General features: G+C 35.7%; 1 protein-coding gene across 1 annotated transcript in view; it reads left to right on the top strand.

Annotated features, from left to right (window-relative positions):
- Nucleotides 1-6,952: 6,952 nt before the first annotated feature.
- BEND3 (BEN domain containing 3) overlaps nt 6,953-15,071 on the top strand; it is a 42,943-nt gene continuing 34,824 nt past the window's right edge. Inside the window, exons 1-2 of the mRNA XM_051997474.1 lie at nt 6,953-7,225; nt 8,324-8,535. Of these exons, the coding sequence (XP_051853434.1) occupies nt 7,153-7,225; nt 8,324-8,535 (285 nt within the window). The 5' untranslated portion in view covers nt 6,953-7,152. The remainder of the gene's footprint in view (nt 7,226-8,323; nt 8,536-15,071) is intronic.

Here is a 15,071-nt window from a genome sequence, read left to right as displayed (position 1 = left end):
TCCTTGCCATTACTGAATAAGTCTTAGATGATTGTGATGGAGTACTGATATACTATAAAAAATGATGAACAAGATGCTTTCAGAAAAAACCTAGGAAGACATATGAACTGGTGCAAACTGTACACAGTAACAGCAATGTGGTATGATGATCACTTAGGAAACCCTTAGCTAGAAAAATCAGGACAATGATCCTTGATAATCCTGAAGAATTCATGATAAAAAATGCTATCCTTTTCAAGAGAGAGAGAGAGAGAGAGAGAGAGACATGCTGATTACAGTAGTTCTGATTATAGGTGGAAGTATTATTTTTCAGTTAATTTTTCTTTTTTTTTCAATATGGCTAATATGAAAATATACTTTACATGATTTCACATGTATAATCAATATAATATTGCTTATTTTCTCAATGAGTGGAGAAAGGATTCCAAGTCACCTAGGTGACTGAATAGAATACTGGGCCTGGAATCTTCCTGAAAGTTCAAATTTGCCTCAAACAAATACCTGTGTAACCCTGGCCAACTCACTTAACCCTGTTTGTCTTGGTTTCTTCACCTGTAAAATTATTTGTAACTTTCCATAACATTTACATACCACAGTTTGGTGAACCATTCTTTATGAATCTTCCCTTTTCCCCATCTTTTTCAGTCTGATATGCTATACTCAAAGGAACCTCCTCATTCTACACATAATTATTAATAAGATGAAGCATTCACCAAATAGGGCAGATTTTCCCATTTGTTTTGCCAGTTGAAACAAAATAATGTTTTGGAATAGACTTTTATGTCTAATAACTGACTTTGAGTTGTGTTTTTTTTCCCCAAATTCTAACTTGGTTTGTTTGTATTGTACACCAAAACTTTTGTTTGATACTTCTCTCTCTCTCTTTCTCTCTCTCTCTTTTTTTACTCTCTGCTTTACTAAGGAAAATAAGCAATCTAAGCAGAAGTCAGAGAGAAAAGTGAAATTTTTAGTTTGGTGGGTTTTTTTTTTTTTAAACAACTCAGCAAGATTTGAGCTCATAATTTTCTGTACTAAAGTCAGCAGTCTTGCCTCAAGCTACACAGAATCTTTGGTAAAAAAAAAAATAACGAGCATTTTCACTAGTTAAATTAACCACCAGAGTGATACTTTTTTAAAAAATATGATCTACCAATAAGCAGTTCAGCTACTTAGAACCTGTGGGCATTTAATTGAAAGTGATGAGCTATCCACATCTCATTTTGCCACTTTAATTTATCTGATTCTTCCCACAGTTTAATCAGACAGTGTGGGGGACTTCAGGGATTTGTGTCTCAGACAAGTAGTTGCTTCCCAGGGGGAAAAAGAAATCAAAGTAGAACAAGGTTTATTGTGCTTGGAGGAAGAAATAGATTTTTGTCATATGGACAGTAGAGAAAGATTGTGGAAATGGTGACAACCTCCTCTCTCACTGCAAATCCCACTACCACCCTCCTTACCCCAAGCAATATCTAGTACCCAGCTGTGAAATGAAAAGCATGTCAGTGTCCCAGTAATTTGATGTTTTTTGCCGTTCCCTTTTCATCGAGAAAGTCTGTAGTTTTGAAAAGAAAAGACACTTCTGTTACATGTTAGGCATTTGGGTATCTAATTTTGTATTCACAGTAAAATCCCAGGACATAAGTAATTTATCTAGGATAGCAAGGATCACCTAGGCAGAAGGTCCTACCAGGAAATGTGGAGGGATGATATTTAATTTCCTGTCTTATCTCATCATGACTGTAATGAATGTGTTTCTGTTTTCTGGGAGTTAAAAATCAGTGGAATTGTGGATAGTGTATTCCGGTCTTGCTAATCCAGCCTCCTTGTCAAAGTGTCTCTTTGAGCACTGCAGGGGCTGTTCAAAATGCTTGTTTTGATAAATAAATAGATGTCACACACACACACACACACACACACACACACCACTCCTTGTGCTTCTCTGTGTGATAACATGTGGACAGACAGAATTCGCTTAAAAACAAAGAAAACCAGATTCTTCTGCTGCAACATGGATATGACAGGACATAAATTGAGAATGTTTGCTGGCTGGTGGTTCGCATGCATGCTGAAGGCCTGGTAGAACCAAGTCGAGAGGTTACATCTGCTTAGAGACTGACAGGTTTGGTTTGGTTTCTGCTTAGCTGTTTGATTCTTAGGTTCTTACCTCTTCATCAATCCAATTTAAATGAATCTTGACTTAAGGAAAAACAATGTCTCTCTCCTCCTAGAAAAGAGGTGGTGGACTTCAGATATAAAAGGAGGCATGTTGTTAGATACAGCTAGAATGTTGGTTTGTTTTGCTTCTGTGTTACAAAGGAAGATTGTTTTAGAGGAAGGAAGATGAGGGTTGTTGAGGTTTTTTCAATATTAAAAAAAAAGTTTTTTGTTTTGTTTGCTTGATTGTTTTTGCTGAGGCACTTGCAGTTAAGTGACTTGCCCAGGGTCACACAACCAGGCAGTGTCTGAGGTCAAATTTGAACTCAGGTCCTCCTGACTTCATGCTCTATCCACTGTGCCATCTAGCTGTCTCTCATATTTTTAAATCAAAACACATCTCAAAGAATAAAAGGGCATATTTGTACAACACTATAGCCAAAAATGTGGCTGTTTTCCTATTGGGGAATGGCTAAACAAATTGTGGTGTATGAAGGTAATGAGATAATAGTATGCTATAAGAAATGATGAAATTGACAATTTCTGAGGAAACTGGAAAAACCTTTATGAACTAAATACAGAGTGAAGTGAGCAGAACTGGGAGAATTTATGTAATAAATAATTTATGTAGCAATCAATAACATAGAGAAAACCAACCTTGAAGGACCATTCATTATATTGTGAGCTTGGTGGGGTAGGGAAGAGCTCCCTTCATCCCCCTTTCTTTGTTATTACAGTACTCAGCACACTATACTTGGGCCACCGTAAGTAACTAATAAAGGTTTGTTGCTATCTAGCTGGCTTTAGAACCCTGATCCACAATGATAAACCATTTTGCCAAAAGAATCATCTCCTGAGAGAGTTATGGGTTCTGAGCCATACATTTTCAGATGTAATCTGTTATTTAAAAAACAAACACAAAATTGGAATTTCCAAGAGCTTGCATTCTGGACTCATGGAAAGTGATTGAACTTTGTTGCCTGATTCAAAAAAAAGTAACTTTTTTAGTAGCTGTCTGAGAAGAAATCCTGTTGCTTTCTCAAGTCATATTTCCTATGAAGATAAGCAAAAGTATTACCTCCAATCCATGCTGTCAATCACTATCACACTGTTCAGTCATTTCAGTCATCTCCCACTGATCTGAGCAAAGATACCAAAATGGTTTTCCATTTCCTTCTCCAGCTCATTCTACAAATGAGGAAACTGAGGCAGAGAAGATTAAGTGACTTGCCCAGAGTTACACAGCTAGTCAGTGTCAGAGGCCAGATTCAAACTTAGACCATCCTTTCTGATTCCAGCCCCAGAACTCTTTTATCTACCTGTACCACTTAGCTGCCTCACACTAGATATTGTGTAATATGTCCAAGAGAGAAATATTACAGAGGAATCCCAAATAAATAAAATTAATAAAAAATAAATAAAATTGCCTATTAGCATTTTGTAGTGATATCCACTTAAAAAAATCATAACCTAATTTTTTCCTTCTTCTATTTTCCCTTCTTCCTTTTATTTATTTTATCCTCAAACTCTTTGTTCATTCTGAGACTTTATTCTTTGCCTGGCTTCTTCTTTAATACTTTATTTTGTTATTTTAATTTTTGTGTATACATTATCATTCATTCATCCTTTTTTAACTTCTGGAGAAATTCTTTTTATTCCTTTTTTTTTGGTATTAGCCTCCTGTATTTTCTATACTTTTTTCCCACATAGAATGATGATTTGGATCATCATGATAATGGTCACAGATGAAAGGCAATCATAAGGATCACTATGTTCTCTCCCTCCCCCATTTGAAAGATAAGAAAACTTTGTTTTTGTTTCCTGTAAAGGTTCCTCAGAAAACAGCAAAGCTAGGATTCAGACCCCTGGTCTTTGGACTGATTCAAGTATTCTTTCCACTGTACAACAATGTCTGGTCAGTTTTTGGGGGGTTGACATTTGGATCAGATGACAGTACCTATAGGGCTTTAGAGTATGGAAGCTACCCAGAAATGAAGCTGCTGAGTCAGGAATTCTTTTTTTTTTTTTTTTTTTTTTTTTTTTTTTGGCCTCATCTACCCCTTTGGCATTCTGGTGAAGTCTGTAGACTTCTCAAAATAATGTTTTAAAATTCATAAAATAAAATACATTGGATTAAAAAGGAAGCCACTTATATTTTTTTAAGTCTCTGGATTTCAAGTTAAAAATCCATATTCTAAATAGAATTTCTTTAAAAGCCTACCAGACTAACATTATTAGGTGGGGAATCCAGAAAGTTTCTTCTATGTTTGAGCCTGACTCACTGCACAGTAAATGATGTAATCTCTCTGCATTTGTCTCCTCTAAAATGAGAATATTAATACCTGTCAACTTGCTGCCTGATACTGAGAGAATTACCTAGTAAATATCTGTAATAGACTTTGAGCTATTCAGTTGAAGGGTGCTAATGGTTATTCATCTTGCCTTAAAATACAATAGTGAATTCCTACTGATTGATGGGAGGAGGAAGTACTAAATTCCACCTTCAATCTGTAAAATTTCGATTTTATGGGATATATCTTGGACCCTTGAAAAATAATTTGTTGCTTAATTCTATTAAGTTTCTTGTATTAAATGTTAGAGCAGTTATTTTTATAATATTAAACATGATATGACATCTACTGAAAAGTATGCATTATAGAACTCTCTAAACCGATTGGGATTGAGATTTAGGTTGGTGCCCCTTGGGAATGCAGTTTAAGTTGTCTCAGAAAGCCTTCAGTGACATATATAAACTTGAATGCTACAAGATCAAACCCTGGCCAGTGAACTATAATCTATTCCTGCCTCAGACAATGGTCATTTATTAATTGTCCCTCAGCAAGTTCTGTTTCCTCATCTCTAAAGTTGGGACAATAAGACATCCTGCCTTTTAGATGCTATCATAAAGCACTTTGCAAAACTTAAAGCGTTCTGTGTGTCAGCTATTAATATTTTTGTTAATATTATAGTCACAGCACAAAAGATATCAAGGAAGAGGGAATACACAGGTATACACATGACTTCTTTGGCCACCTTCCCAAGAGTTGGCATACCAGGTGAGACAGAAACATAGCCATATAAGGGTGGGTTCACAATAATCCCCACAGTGCCAGTTCACTTACATAACCCCAGAGCCTGTGTTGCTCTCTGTGAGAGCAAATGAAACTTCAAAAGGGTGTCTATTGCTATTTCTACTAACAATAAATTCCATTCTTTTTCTTAATTTTTCCTGCTATATGTCCATTCCTCCTTCCCCTTTCTCTGCCTCCCCCCACTTCAATTCTAGCTATTATGATATCTATGTATTAGATATAGATATCTATTATGGCATATTATTAATAAACATGTAAGTCATAACTGTATTACCACTTGTTTTTAAGAATTAGAATACAGCCAATTTTAAAATATATATTTAACATAAAGTCTATTCTGGCTCTACTGATTATATATCTATATTTATCTACCCATTCATCTATATTTAATATATACATATCAGAAGAGGCAGAATGGGTTTTATGTTAAGTATATTCTAAGACTAACTATCTTCTAATTTTCTTAAAAACAACTGGTAAGTATAGGTATGATTTACACATGTGAATATGTACCATAATTAGACTATTTGATTAACTAGAATATTCCTTTCCCTCTCACATAAAATAGGAATTTACTTCTTATGCTGCAAATAAGAACTGGTCAAATAGATATTTGTCTCTCCCCTGCTTTCTTAAAAAAACAAACTGGGAGCTTTGTATTTGTGCTCTTTAACTGTTTTGTTCATTCTTAACACCTTTCTGATTAGACATGAAAGTGAAAGATAGATTAAATGGTAGGTTTTAATTAAGAGACTACATTTCTTTCCCTGACTGAATTTTAACCCAACTTGAACCTGAAAGCAAAAGATAGCTCCAAAGCAAATAATTTATGAGCAATGTCATTTGGAATTTTTGTGTTGGTTACATATTCAAAAAACTTTATCTTCTTTTGAGTAGTTAAGAAAATGCCAAACCCCTGAAGGGGATTCCTAAGGTGTGTTTTCTAATTTGCTTAGGCTATGCTTTCCACCCCCATGTCTGAGTCTGGAATTACTGATTAAGATTCGTTTGGGGAATTCTTGAGGCAAAGAAAAGTGAAGGGAGTAGGATCGGAGGTAGAGCAGATGGACTGATGGTCTAGAAGGAAAAAATGAGATAGTTGAGTTTTAATGCTAGCCTCTTGCTAAGAAGGCCAGCTTGGTCAGAGGGAAAAGACAGAATTCAGCATGATCTTAGACAGATGGTCAAAATTCAGTTCTTTTCCTCCCATTTTTCTTTCCATCAATTTACTTAATTTATTATAATGAATTAAACTAAGACATTTATCCTTTTATTTGTTCATTGAAGTGTCATCTTTGCATTGTAATATGTTAGGTCTCAGGATATATTATTTTTAATCTCTACCATTTCTTATTGAAATTTAAGAGTTATATATGGACAACTCTGGTTTAGAATGAATTATAACTTTTTAAATTTAATCTAAGTTTGTCATATGATGTCAATTTGGAGACAAGACCTGGGTTGGAGTCCTCCTTGTGCTGTTTAAAATCTGGATGTCCTTAATCAAACTGATGCATTTGGAGATCCTGCTAGCTCTAAATCCTCTGCTTCTAGCATTTAGTAAGGTATAATTCCTTAGAGATTGAAATGAGCTCATCCAAACCAGGGACGTTTGTAACTCTTGATTTAATAGTGTAATTTCCACACAACCCTAAAAGTAGTCCTCAAGTAATACTTTTCTGCATTCAGTTGTGATAAATCTTTTAAAAGGGCTCTCATTAGTATGTGTACAAGATCTGGTTCCCAAAGAAAACTTAGAAATCTGAGTAAGATGAATTGGCTTTGTTGTTATGGAGCAATTTCTATATGGTTTGGGCAAATAAAATAATAAGAACCACCACCAGACGCTCTATGAAAAGACCAACTCCTGATTGATTCTATGTGACCTGTGAATTTTTAGGTTTTGATGAGTATTTTGTTTTTTTATTTAGTGGTACAGAAGATGAACTCAGCTGAATTCAGTGATGATGAAGAAGAAGGTAAAATACTTCAGATTTAAAAATATTTGTAGTCTGTTATCTCCATCACTGCCATTCTTTCTCAAAAAAAAAACTTAAAAGAAAAATTATTTAAACAAATCCTTGGGCAAACACTTTATTGTATCCCCTCAAAAGACACTCATCATAAGCTGCAAGTGACCCTGGGAACCTCCAAAACTTTGTAAGTCCCACAAAGCTAGAAAATAAGAATGAAAAAAAGCTAACATTTACTTTGTGCTAAATTTTATGCTGAATGCTATATAATTATCTCATTTGATTGTCACAACTATCCTGAGAGATAGTTGTTATTATTATTTCCATTTTACAGTTGAAGAAATTGAGGCAGAAAGCATTTAAGTGACTTGCTTAGGGTCACACAGCTGTAAGTATGTGAAGTTAAATTTGAACTTGGGTTCCTGATTCCACACCACTTGCAAGACTCCCTCTATAGATGAGCATTAAATGTAGGCTTAGTGGTAAAATATATAGCTGTTAGTTGAAGACCAGAATAGTTAAAACATCAAGGTAGCTTAGTGCGTAGTGTTGGATTTAGAATAAAGAAAACCTGAATTTAAATCCAGCCTCTGACACTACTTGTGTGGCTCTGACAAATCATTGTGCCTCAGTTGCCTTATTATAAAAATGAGAATAATAATACCATCTATCTCACAAGGTTGTTGTGAGGGTCTATATAAAATGATTTGCAAACTAAATGTTAGCTATTATTATTAAATGCAGAGGTGCTTGGCTATCAGGTTTGTTTTTTTAACTTTAATTTTATTATTTTAATTCACAAAAACTGCCCATTTAGAGGGAAATATATTTTAGCAAGTATCATTTATGTTCATCTGCGATAAAGTCACAGACCTTTCAAAATATTGGAGTAGGAATTCTATGTAAAGTATTGCAAAATTAGAGGAAAATGGCTTTGTATTATAACTTGCTTTTGCTATGACTAGAAATTGTGCTGTGAGATGAGGCCAAAGGGAAGATCACTTAAGAGAGTATGGCTAAGCTCTGAGTGGGGTACTAGGTAGGCAGAAACAAATAGCAGTCTCACTTTACCAATCTGACTCTCTCACTTATCCCCCATAACAGTTATAAAAAATAATCCTGTGAAAGTGGAGACTGAAGCTGGGGATGCTGTGCTGGATTGTTCTGTGACCTCTAGGGCTGCCGAGAAGCCCCCATCGGATGGCTCATTTACTTCCCTTCAGGACTCCAGCAAGCGGAAGCAGACTGGAAGTGATGGCCATGGAGGCCAGCAGGACATTTTACCTAGTGTGAAAAAAAGGCGTCTAATACCTGAGGTAGGTCCTCCTTGTATGGGACTTTTCATGTTGCTTGCTCAACTTTCTACATACCATGTTGGTGATGCTGTCATGTACTCATTATAGGGATAAGGTTTGGACCAGTGAGTTCCAGTGTGGAAACTGCCAATGTATATAAACATCCCTCTTCTTCTATTTATTACCATCATCGTTGTCGTAGTAGTTACTGTGGTTCATCTTCATCATCATTATGCATTGTAGTAATAACTAATATTTTTGGCAAGTTTTTTTTTATACTTTTCTATGTACAAAATCCTTTACAAATATTAAGGAATTTCCAATGAGGAAAACTGCCAGTGTGGGAGAGGTCCCTCTTCTACAATTATTATTATTGCTGTTATTATCATCAATATCAATAGACATAGTGGGTATTTATATAGTACTCTGTGTGTAGCGTACTTTACAAACATTACCTCATTTTATTCTCATAACACTCCTGAGAGGCAGGTATGTTATCATCATCTTCACCATCATCATCATTATTTCATTTTCTACATGAGGAAAACTAAAACAGACAGAACTTATGATTTCTTCAGGGTCACGCAGCTTCTAAGTGTCTTAGGTTACATTTGAACTCAAGTTTTCCTGAGTCCAAACCTAGTACTCTGTCCTTGATGGCAACTAGCTGTCTCTAGTCTTAGAGAATTGTTTGGGAGACTGAGATAGTAAACAATTTGTCCAGGGTCACATAGCCAATTACATTGTGCTTATATTTGAATGTTTTTTTATCTCCTATCAGACCAAGTTTCCTGACAGTAGGAATTATTTATTTAAAAAATTTTTTTAAATTTCATTTTATTTTTGCAGATGCAACTTTGTTCTTTATATTGCCTTCTATTTCTTTTTTTTTTCTTTTTTTTTTCTGAGGCAACTGGGGTTAAGTGACTTGCCTAGAGTCACACAGCTAGGAAGTGTTAAGTGTCTGAGACCAGATTTTAACTCAGGTCCTCCTGATTTCAGGGCTGGTGCTCTATGCACTGTACTACTAGCTTCTGAATATATCTTTCCTCCCCTACCCAATGAGCCATCCATCGAATGTCAATTATTAAATATAATGGCGGGGAGAAAGCTCTTCAACAAAACTAACCAAGACAAGCCATGTCCAACTGTAGAAGAGCTATTATCTATTTTTCTTATCTTATCAGTGTTCTAGAATCTAGCACATTACTCTGCACACAGTAAGTATTTACTAAATGTTGTTAAATGGAGATGAATTTTTAGACTTGGCTTTCTTAGTGTACCTATAAACCTTTTGAATTCACAGCTATTTATGTTGGGCCCTTCGTCCGTTGTTGACGTTTCTATCTTGCTGAATTCAGTGCATCCATTATTCTGGTACAAACCCAAGTACACAATGTACTTATTTTGAGTTTTTTGTTTTTTGTATTGATTGCATCATAAGATTGTAGCTCTGAAGCTGGAAGGGACCTTAGAGGCTATCCAATTCAATTCCCTCATTCATGTAGCTGAGGAAACCAAGGCCAATGGAAATGAAGTGATTTCCCCATGATCATGTAGGTAATTATTAGAGATAAGATTTGACCTTGGGATATTTTATCCACAGCCAGTGAAGCACAATGAATCACAATGAATACCTTTTCCTTTTCAACATCTTTCATTTAGTATTTACTGTGTGCAGAACACAATGTTGGACTCTGGGATATACAAAAAGATGAAATCAGGCACTGCCAGTGTCTTTAAGGGGAACGGTGGAATTATGTATGTGCGACACAAAAGTTAACAAGATTGAAAAATAGAATATGATACATTTATAAGGAAAATGGTTTTGAGGTTTTTATGTCCTAATATATGGTCAATTTTTGTATAGGTTCTATGAACTGCTGAGAAGAATGTGTACTCTTTTCTGTCTCCATTTAGTTTTCTCCAGAGATCTATCATATCTAACTTTTCTAGTATTCTATTTACCTCTTTGACTTCTTTCTTATTTATTTTGTAGTTTGATTTATCTAATTCTGAGAGTGCAAGGTTAAGATCTCCCACTATTATAGTTTTGCTGTCTATTCCTTCTTGCAGTTCTCTTAATTTCTCTTTTAAGAATTTAGATGCTACCCCACTTGGTGCATATATGTTTAATATTGATATTGCTTCATTATGTATGCTACCCTTTAGCAAGATATAGTGCCCTTCCATATCTCTTTTAATTAGATCAATTTTTGCTTTTGCTTGATCTGAGATCAGGATGGCTACCCCTGATTTTTTTACTTCACCTGAAGCATAGTAGATTCTGCTCCAGCCTTTTACCTTTACTCTGTATGTATCTCCTTGCTTCAGGTGTGTTTCCAACATATTGTAGGACTCTGACTTACAAGGAAAATGGAAACAGAATACTCTTCGAAGAAAAATTTTCTAGGGGTAAAAATTGGCTAAACTTAAGTGAGCTCCAATTTATATATAGTGGTACTCCTAGAAAAGTTGTGTATAAATGGAATTTATCTAAATCAAATCCTATTTTAAATCTTTTTTTTAAAAAAATTAATTTGTTTTTAACATTCTTTTTTTTTGAGTTTCACATTCTTTCCCTCCCTCTCACTATACCCCCTCCACTGAGAAGTCAAGTAAAATATCAATTACACATGTGAAATAATGCAAACTATATTTTCATGTAAGCTGTATTGCAAAAAAAAAAAAAAAAAACAGAAAAATTATGCTTGCATATGACCTTATGCTCAGGATGTGCGATACAAAAGTTAATAAAGTTGAAAAATAGAATGATGTAATGGGCTGAGGCTCCAGTTGATGCACTGAGGTCCCAAGCACGTGAGGCTAAATAGTAATTGGACCATAATCTATTAATATATAAGCTTGGAGAAAGAATGGCCCCCACCCACTCTTTGTGCAAGTCCTAATATAATTCTTCTGCAAACCTCATTAGCATTTTCTTAGCAAGTTGCCTTATCAAAATGTCTGTTATTGCCTTTTTCCCATTAGTTCTTGTGATAGCTGTCTGCAAACATCCCACAAAGTCAGCAAAGGGTTCATTTGGCCCTTGTGTTATTTTTGTGAAGGCCCCACCCTTGTCATCTTTATTGTGGAGAGAAGCCCACGCTTTGATAGCATTAGCAGCAATTTGCTCATATGCTGCTATAGAATAATTAATCTGTACTGTGACGTCTGCATAGGAGCCTAAACCTGTTAGTAGGTCACAGGTGATTGCAGCATGAACTCCACTTTGAATATTTTGTTGGGCTTGTAGCCTACAGAGCTCACTATATTCAGAAAGCCACAAGTAGTTTTGTCCAGGTTCTAGGCATATCCTTGCTATAGATTTCCAGTCATTAGGGGTCAAGATTTCAAAAGCCAAATTCTGTAATAACATCTTAACATAAGCTGATGTAGCCCCATAAAGAGTACAAGCCTTTTTCAGGTCTTTGAGGATTTCTATATCAAAAGGTGAGTATCTTCTACTTTCTTGACCTGAAGAATTAAACTGTTGAATTACTGGAAAAATGTGGTGTTGAAATTCCAACACATCTCTCCCTTCCGCCTTGGCCTTAATTAGTCTCTTTTGCAATCTAGTCATAGGAGCGGCTGGATGCAGGGGGGAAGGTGCTGGTGCTGTCACTGCCCCCCACTACCCCTCCTCCCTCCATCCTGGAGGGTGGAGTTGATGGAGGGGAGTCAATTACCTGCTCCTCAGGTGGGGCTGAAGCTGCCTCAGATTCACCCACCCTTGAGCCTCACTTAAGTCTCCCTGCCCTGTGGGGATATGGCCATTAATCTGTTCTTTGTCTTCCTCCTTTATCTCAGGCTTCCCCCTTTGGCTATTCCTAGAGTTTTTCCTTTTCTCCTAGAACTTATATGGTATCTTAAAGCCAATTGTATCATATTGTATAAATAGAATGCCTCGATGGAAATTGAATGAGGACCGGTTTCATTGTTATATGCGGAGAGCTGTTGCCCAACCAATGCCCAGTTATCAAGAGAGATTTGCTCTTCCTCTAAGAACCAAGGGGAGGTGCGTTTTAATGTAGCCAGAAGTCTAGCTGCCTGTCCCCAAGTTACAAGTAGCCCTTGATCTTCTATCAGCTTAAACAGGCTTTCTATAGCACCACTCCTGGGTGGGGCTGGAGGTGGGGGGGTGGGGGTGGGGGATGGAGAATCTTTAGCTAGGATCTGTCCCATTTCAGCCAAAAAAGGTTACTAGTTTAGTCTTTAAGAAATAGACTTGTTTGTGTATTACAATACTCACCTATGTTCCTGGTCACTGGAGACTTCTTCAGTGAAAGTAGGGTCCTTGGCGCCAAATGTGATGACCGCGTATTTAAAATCAGCCGGAGTCAGGAATTCAGGTTAAGGGAAAAATCTTCAATCTTTATTCTCATTAGAGGTGAGGAGGGATTGCAATAGCAATATGGGCAGCTGCGACAGGAAGCCAGCTAGCAAAGGGGGATCGGAGGTGAAGGGCTGTTGCCATCGCAATGTGAGCAGCTGTGTCAAGACATCAGCCCGCAGTCTCTTCTTCCGCTTCCCTTTCCACTCCCCTGCCTCCACCCACCAAAATCCTCATTTCCTATACAACACATCAGGACTTGCACAAAGAGTGGGCGGGGGCCATTCTTTCTCCAAGCTTATATATTAATAAGAGTATGGTCCAATTACTATTTAGCCTCATGTGCTTGGGACTTCAGTGCATCAACCCGACTCTCAGCCCATTACAGAATATGATACATTTATAAGGAAAATGGTTTTGAGGTCTTTATGTCCTAATGTATGGTCAATTTTTGTATAGGTTCTATGAACTGCTGAGAAGAAAGTGTACTCCTTTCTGTCTCCATTTAGTTTTCTCCAGAGATCTTTCATATCTAACTTTTCTAGTATTCTATTTACCTCTTTAACTTCTTTCTTATTTATTTTGTAGTTTGATTTATCTAATTCTTTCTGGAGGTAAATAGCATTTTCATCATGGGTCCTTTGGAATTATCTTGGATCATTGTATTGATCAGAGAAGCAAGTCTTTTACAATTGATCATTATTGTGCATTACTGGTGATGGTGAACAATGATTTCCTGGATTTTCTCACTTCACTTTTTATTAGTTCATATAGGTCTTCCCATGTTTTTTATGAAACCACCCCTCTCATCATTTCTTATAGCACAATAGTATTCCATTCCAATTATATGACACAATTTGTTCAACCATTCCTCAGTTGATGAGCATCCCTTCAATTTCCATTTCTTTGCCACTCCAAAAAGAACTGTTATAAATATTTTTGTACATATAGGTCATTTTCCTTTTAAATTGATTTCTTTGGGGTATAGACCTAGTGGTATTTCTGGATCAAAGGGTAGGCACAGTTTCAAAGCCTATTGGGTATAAGTCCAAGTTATTCTCCAGAAATGATTGGACTAGTTCTTAACTCCACCAACAGTTTATTAATGTACATTTTTCCCCTCAACTCTTCCAACATTTGTCATTTCTGATAGGTATGATATGGTACCCTAGAGTTGTTTTAATTTGCATTTCTCTAATCTAAGGCTTCTTTTTCTACTTGTGAATGCTTTTCACCTGAGAAACTTTCATATGACCTTGGATATGTAGGTATATAAAATAAGTATAGAAATCAAACAGTTGCTGATATTAAATCATAAATAAATTTACTTTAAAATTAAAATTTACTTTTACTTAAAAAAAGTTCTTTGGATTACATATAATTTTACCATTTATTAAAGACTAAAGCAAATTTGAATATTAATGAGATGGATGTGCTTGATTATTTTTAGGTAAAGAATTAATTCTTGGCAGAATATTTGATACTGCAGGATGTGGAGCATTTAGAAAGCTTTCCTGTTGCCAAAATTTTTGCTATCTCCACATTCAGTTACATGATCCTATATGGGGTTGGAACTCATAATTTAAGAAGTATAGCTCTAATCAGTAATGATTTAGAACATTTTTTCATGTGACTATAGATAACTTTGGTTTTTTTATTTCCTTCTGAAAAATTGTCTGTTCACATCAACATAAAAGAAATCAATATGGACAAAAAGTTATATATATATTTAAAAGGTCATGATGGACTTAGGAACTCTAGTCAACATAGTGACCAACCCAAAGGACTTATGATGAAATATGCTCCTCACCTTCCTCATAGAGAATTGATGGATATAAAAGCAGATTAAAACATACTTTTTTTTCTTTTCTTTTTTTGTTTTTTTGGGGAGGGACATGATTAATGTGGGAATTTGTGACGAAATATTTATGTTTTCTTTTTCTTACCTTCCTTATGGATAGGGGAAAGGGGAGATAATTTGGATCTGAAAATAAAATGAAATGGAATTTTCAGTAAATAAATAGAATATTCACGGAATCAGGGATAAAATCCCTGTTCTAACTAGTAGGATATCACTGAATATTTTTAAGTAAGGGGGTGATGAAATGAACATAAGCTTTTAAAAAAGATAGTGTAATCCAGATGTGGTTCTCATTGGACTGGGTCAGTTTAGATGTGGTCATGATTGAAGGGAAGTAGTTTATTTCTATAAGTGTCTTATGGT

The sequence above is a fragment of the Antechinus flavipes genome, chromosome 4, assembly GCF_016432865.1.
Source record: "Antechinus flavipes isolate AdamAnt ecotype Samford, QLD, Australia chromosome 4, AdamAnt_v2, whole genome shotgun sequence".
Taxonomy (NCBI): domain Eukaryota; kingdom Metazoa; phylum Chordata; class Mammalia; order Dasyuromorphia; family Dasyuridae; genus Antechinus; species Antechinus flavipes.
The sequence above is the reverse complement of the archived record's forward strand: the minus strand, read 5'-3'. Positions and strand labels throughout refer to the sequence as shown.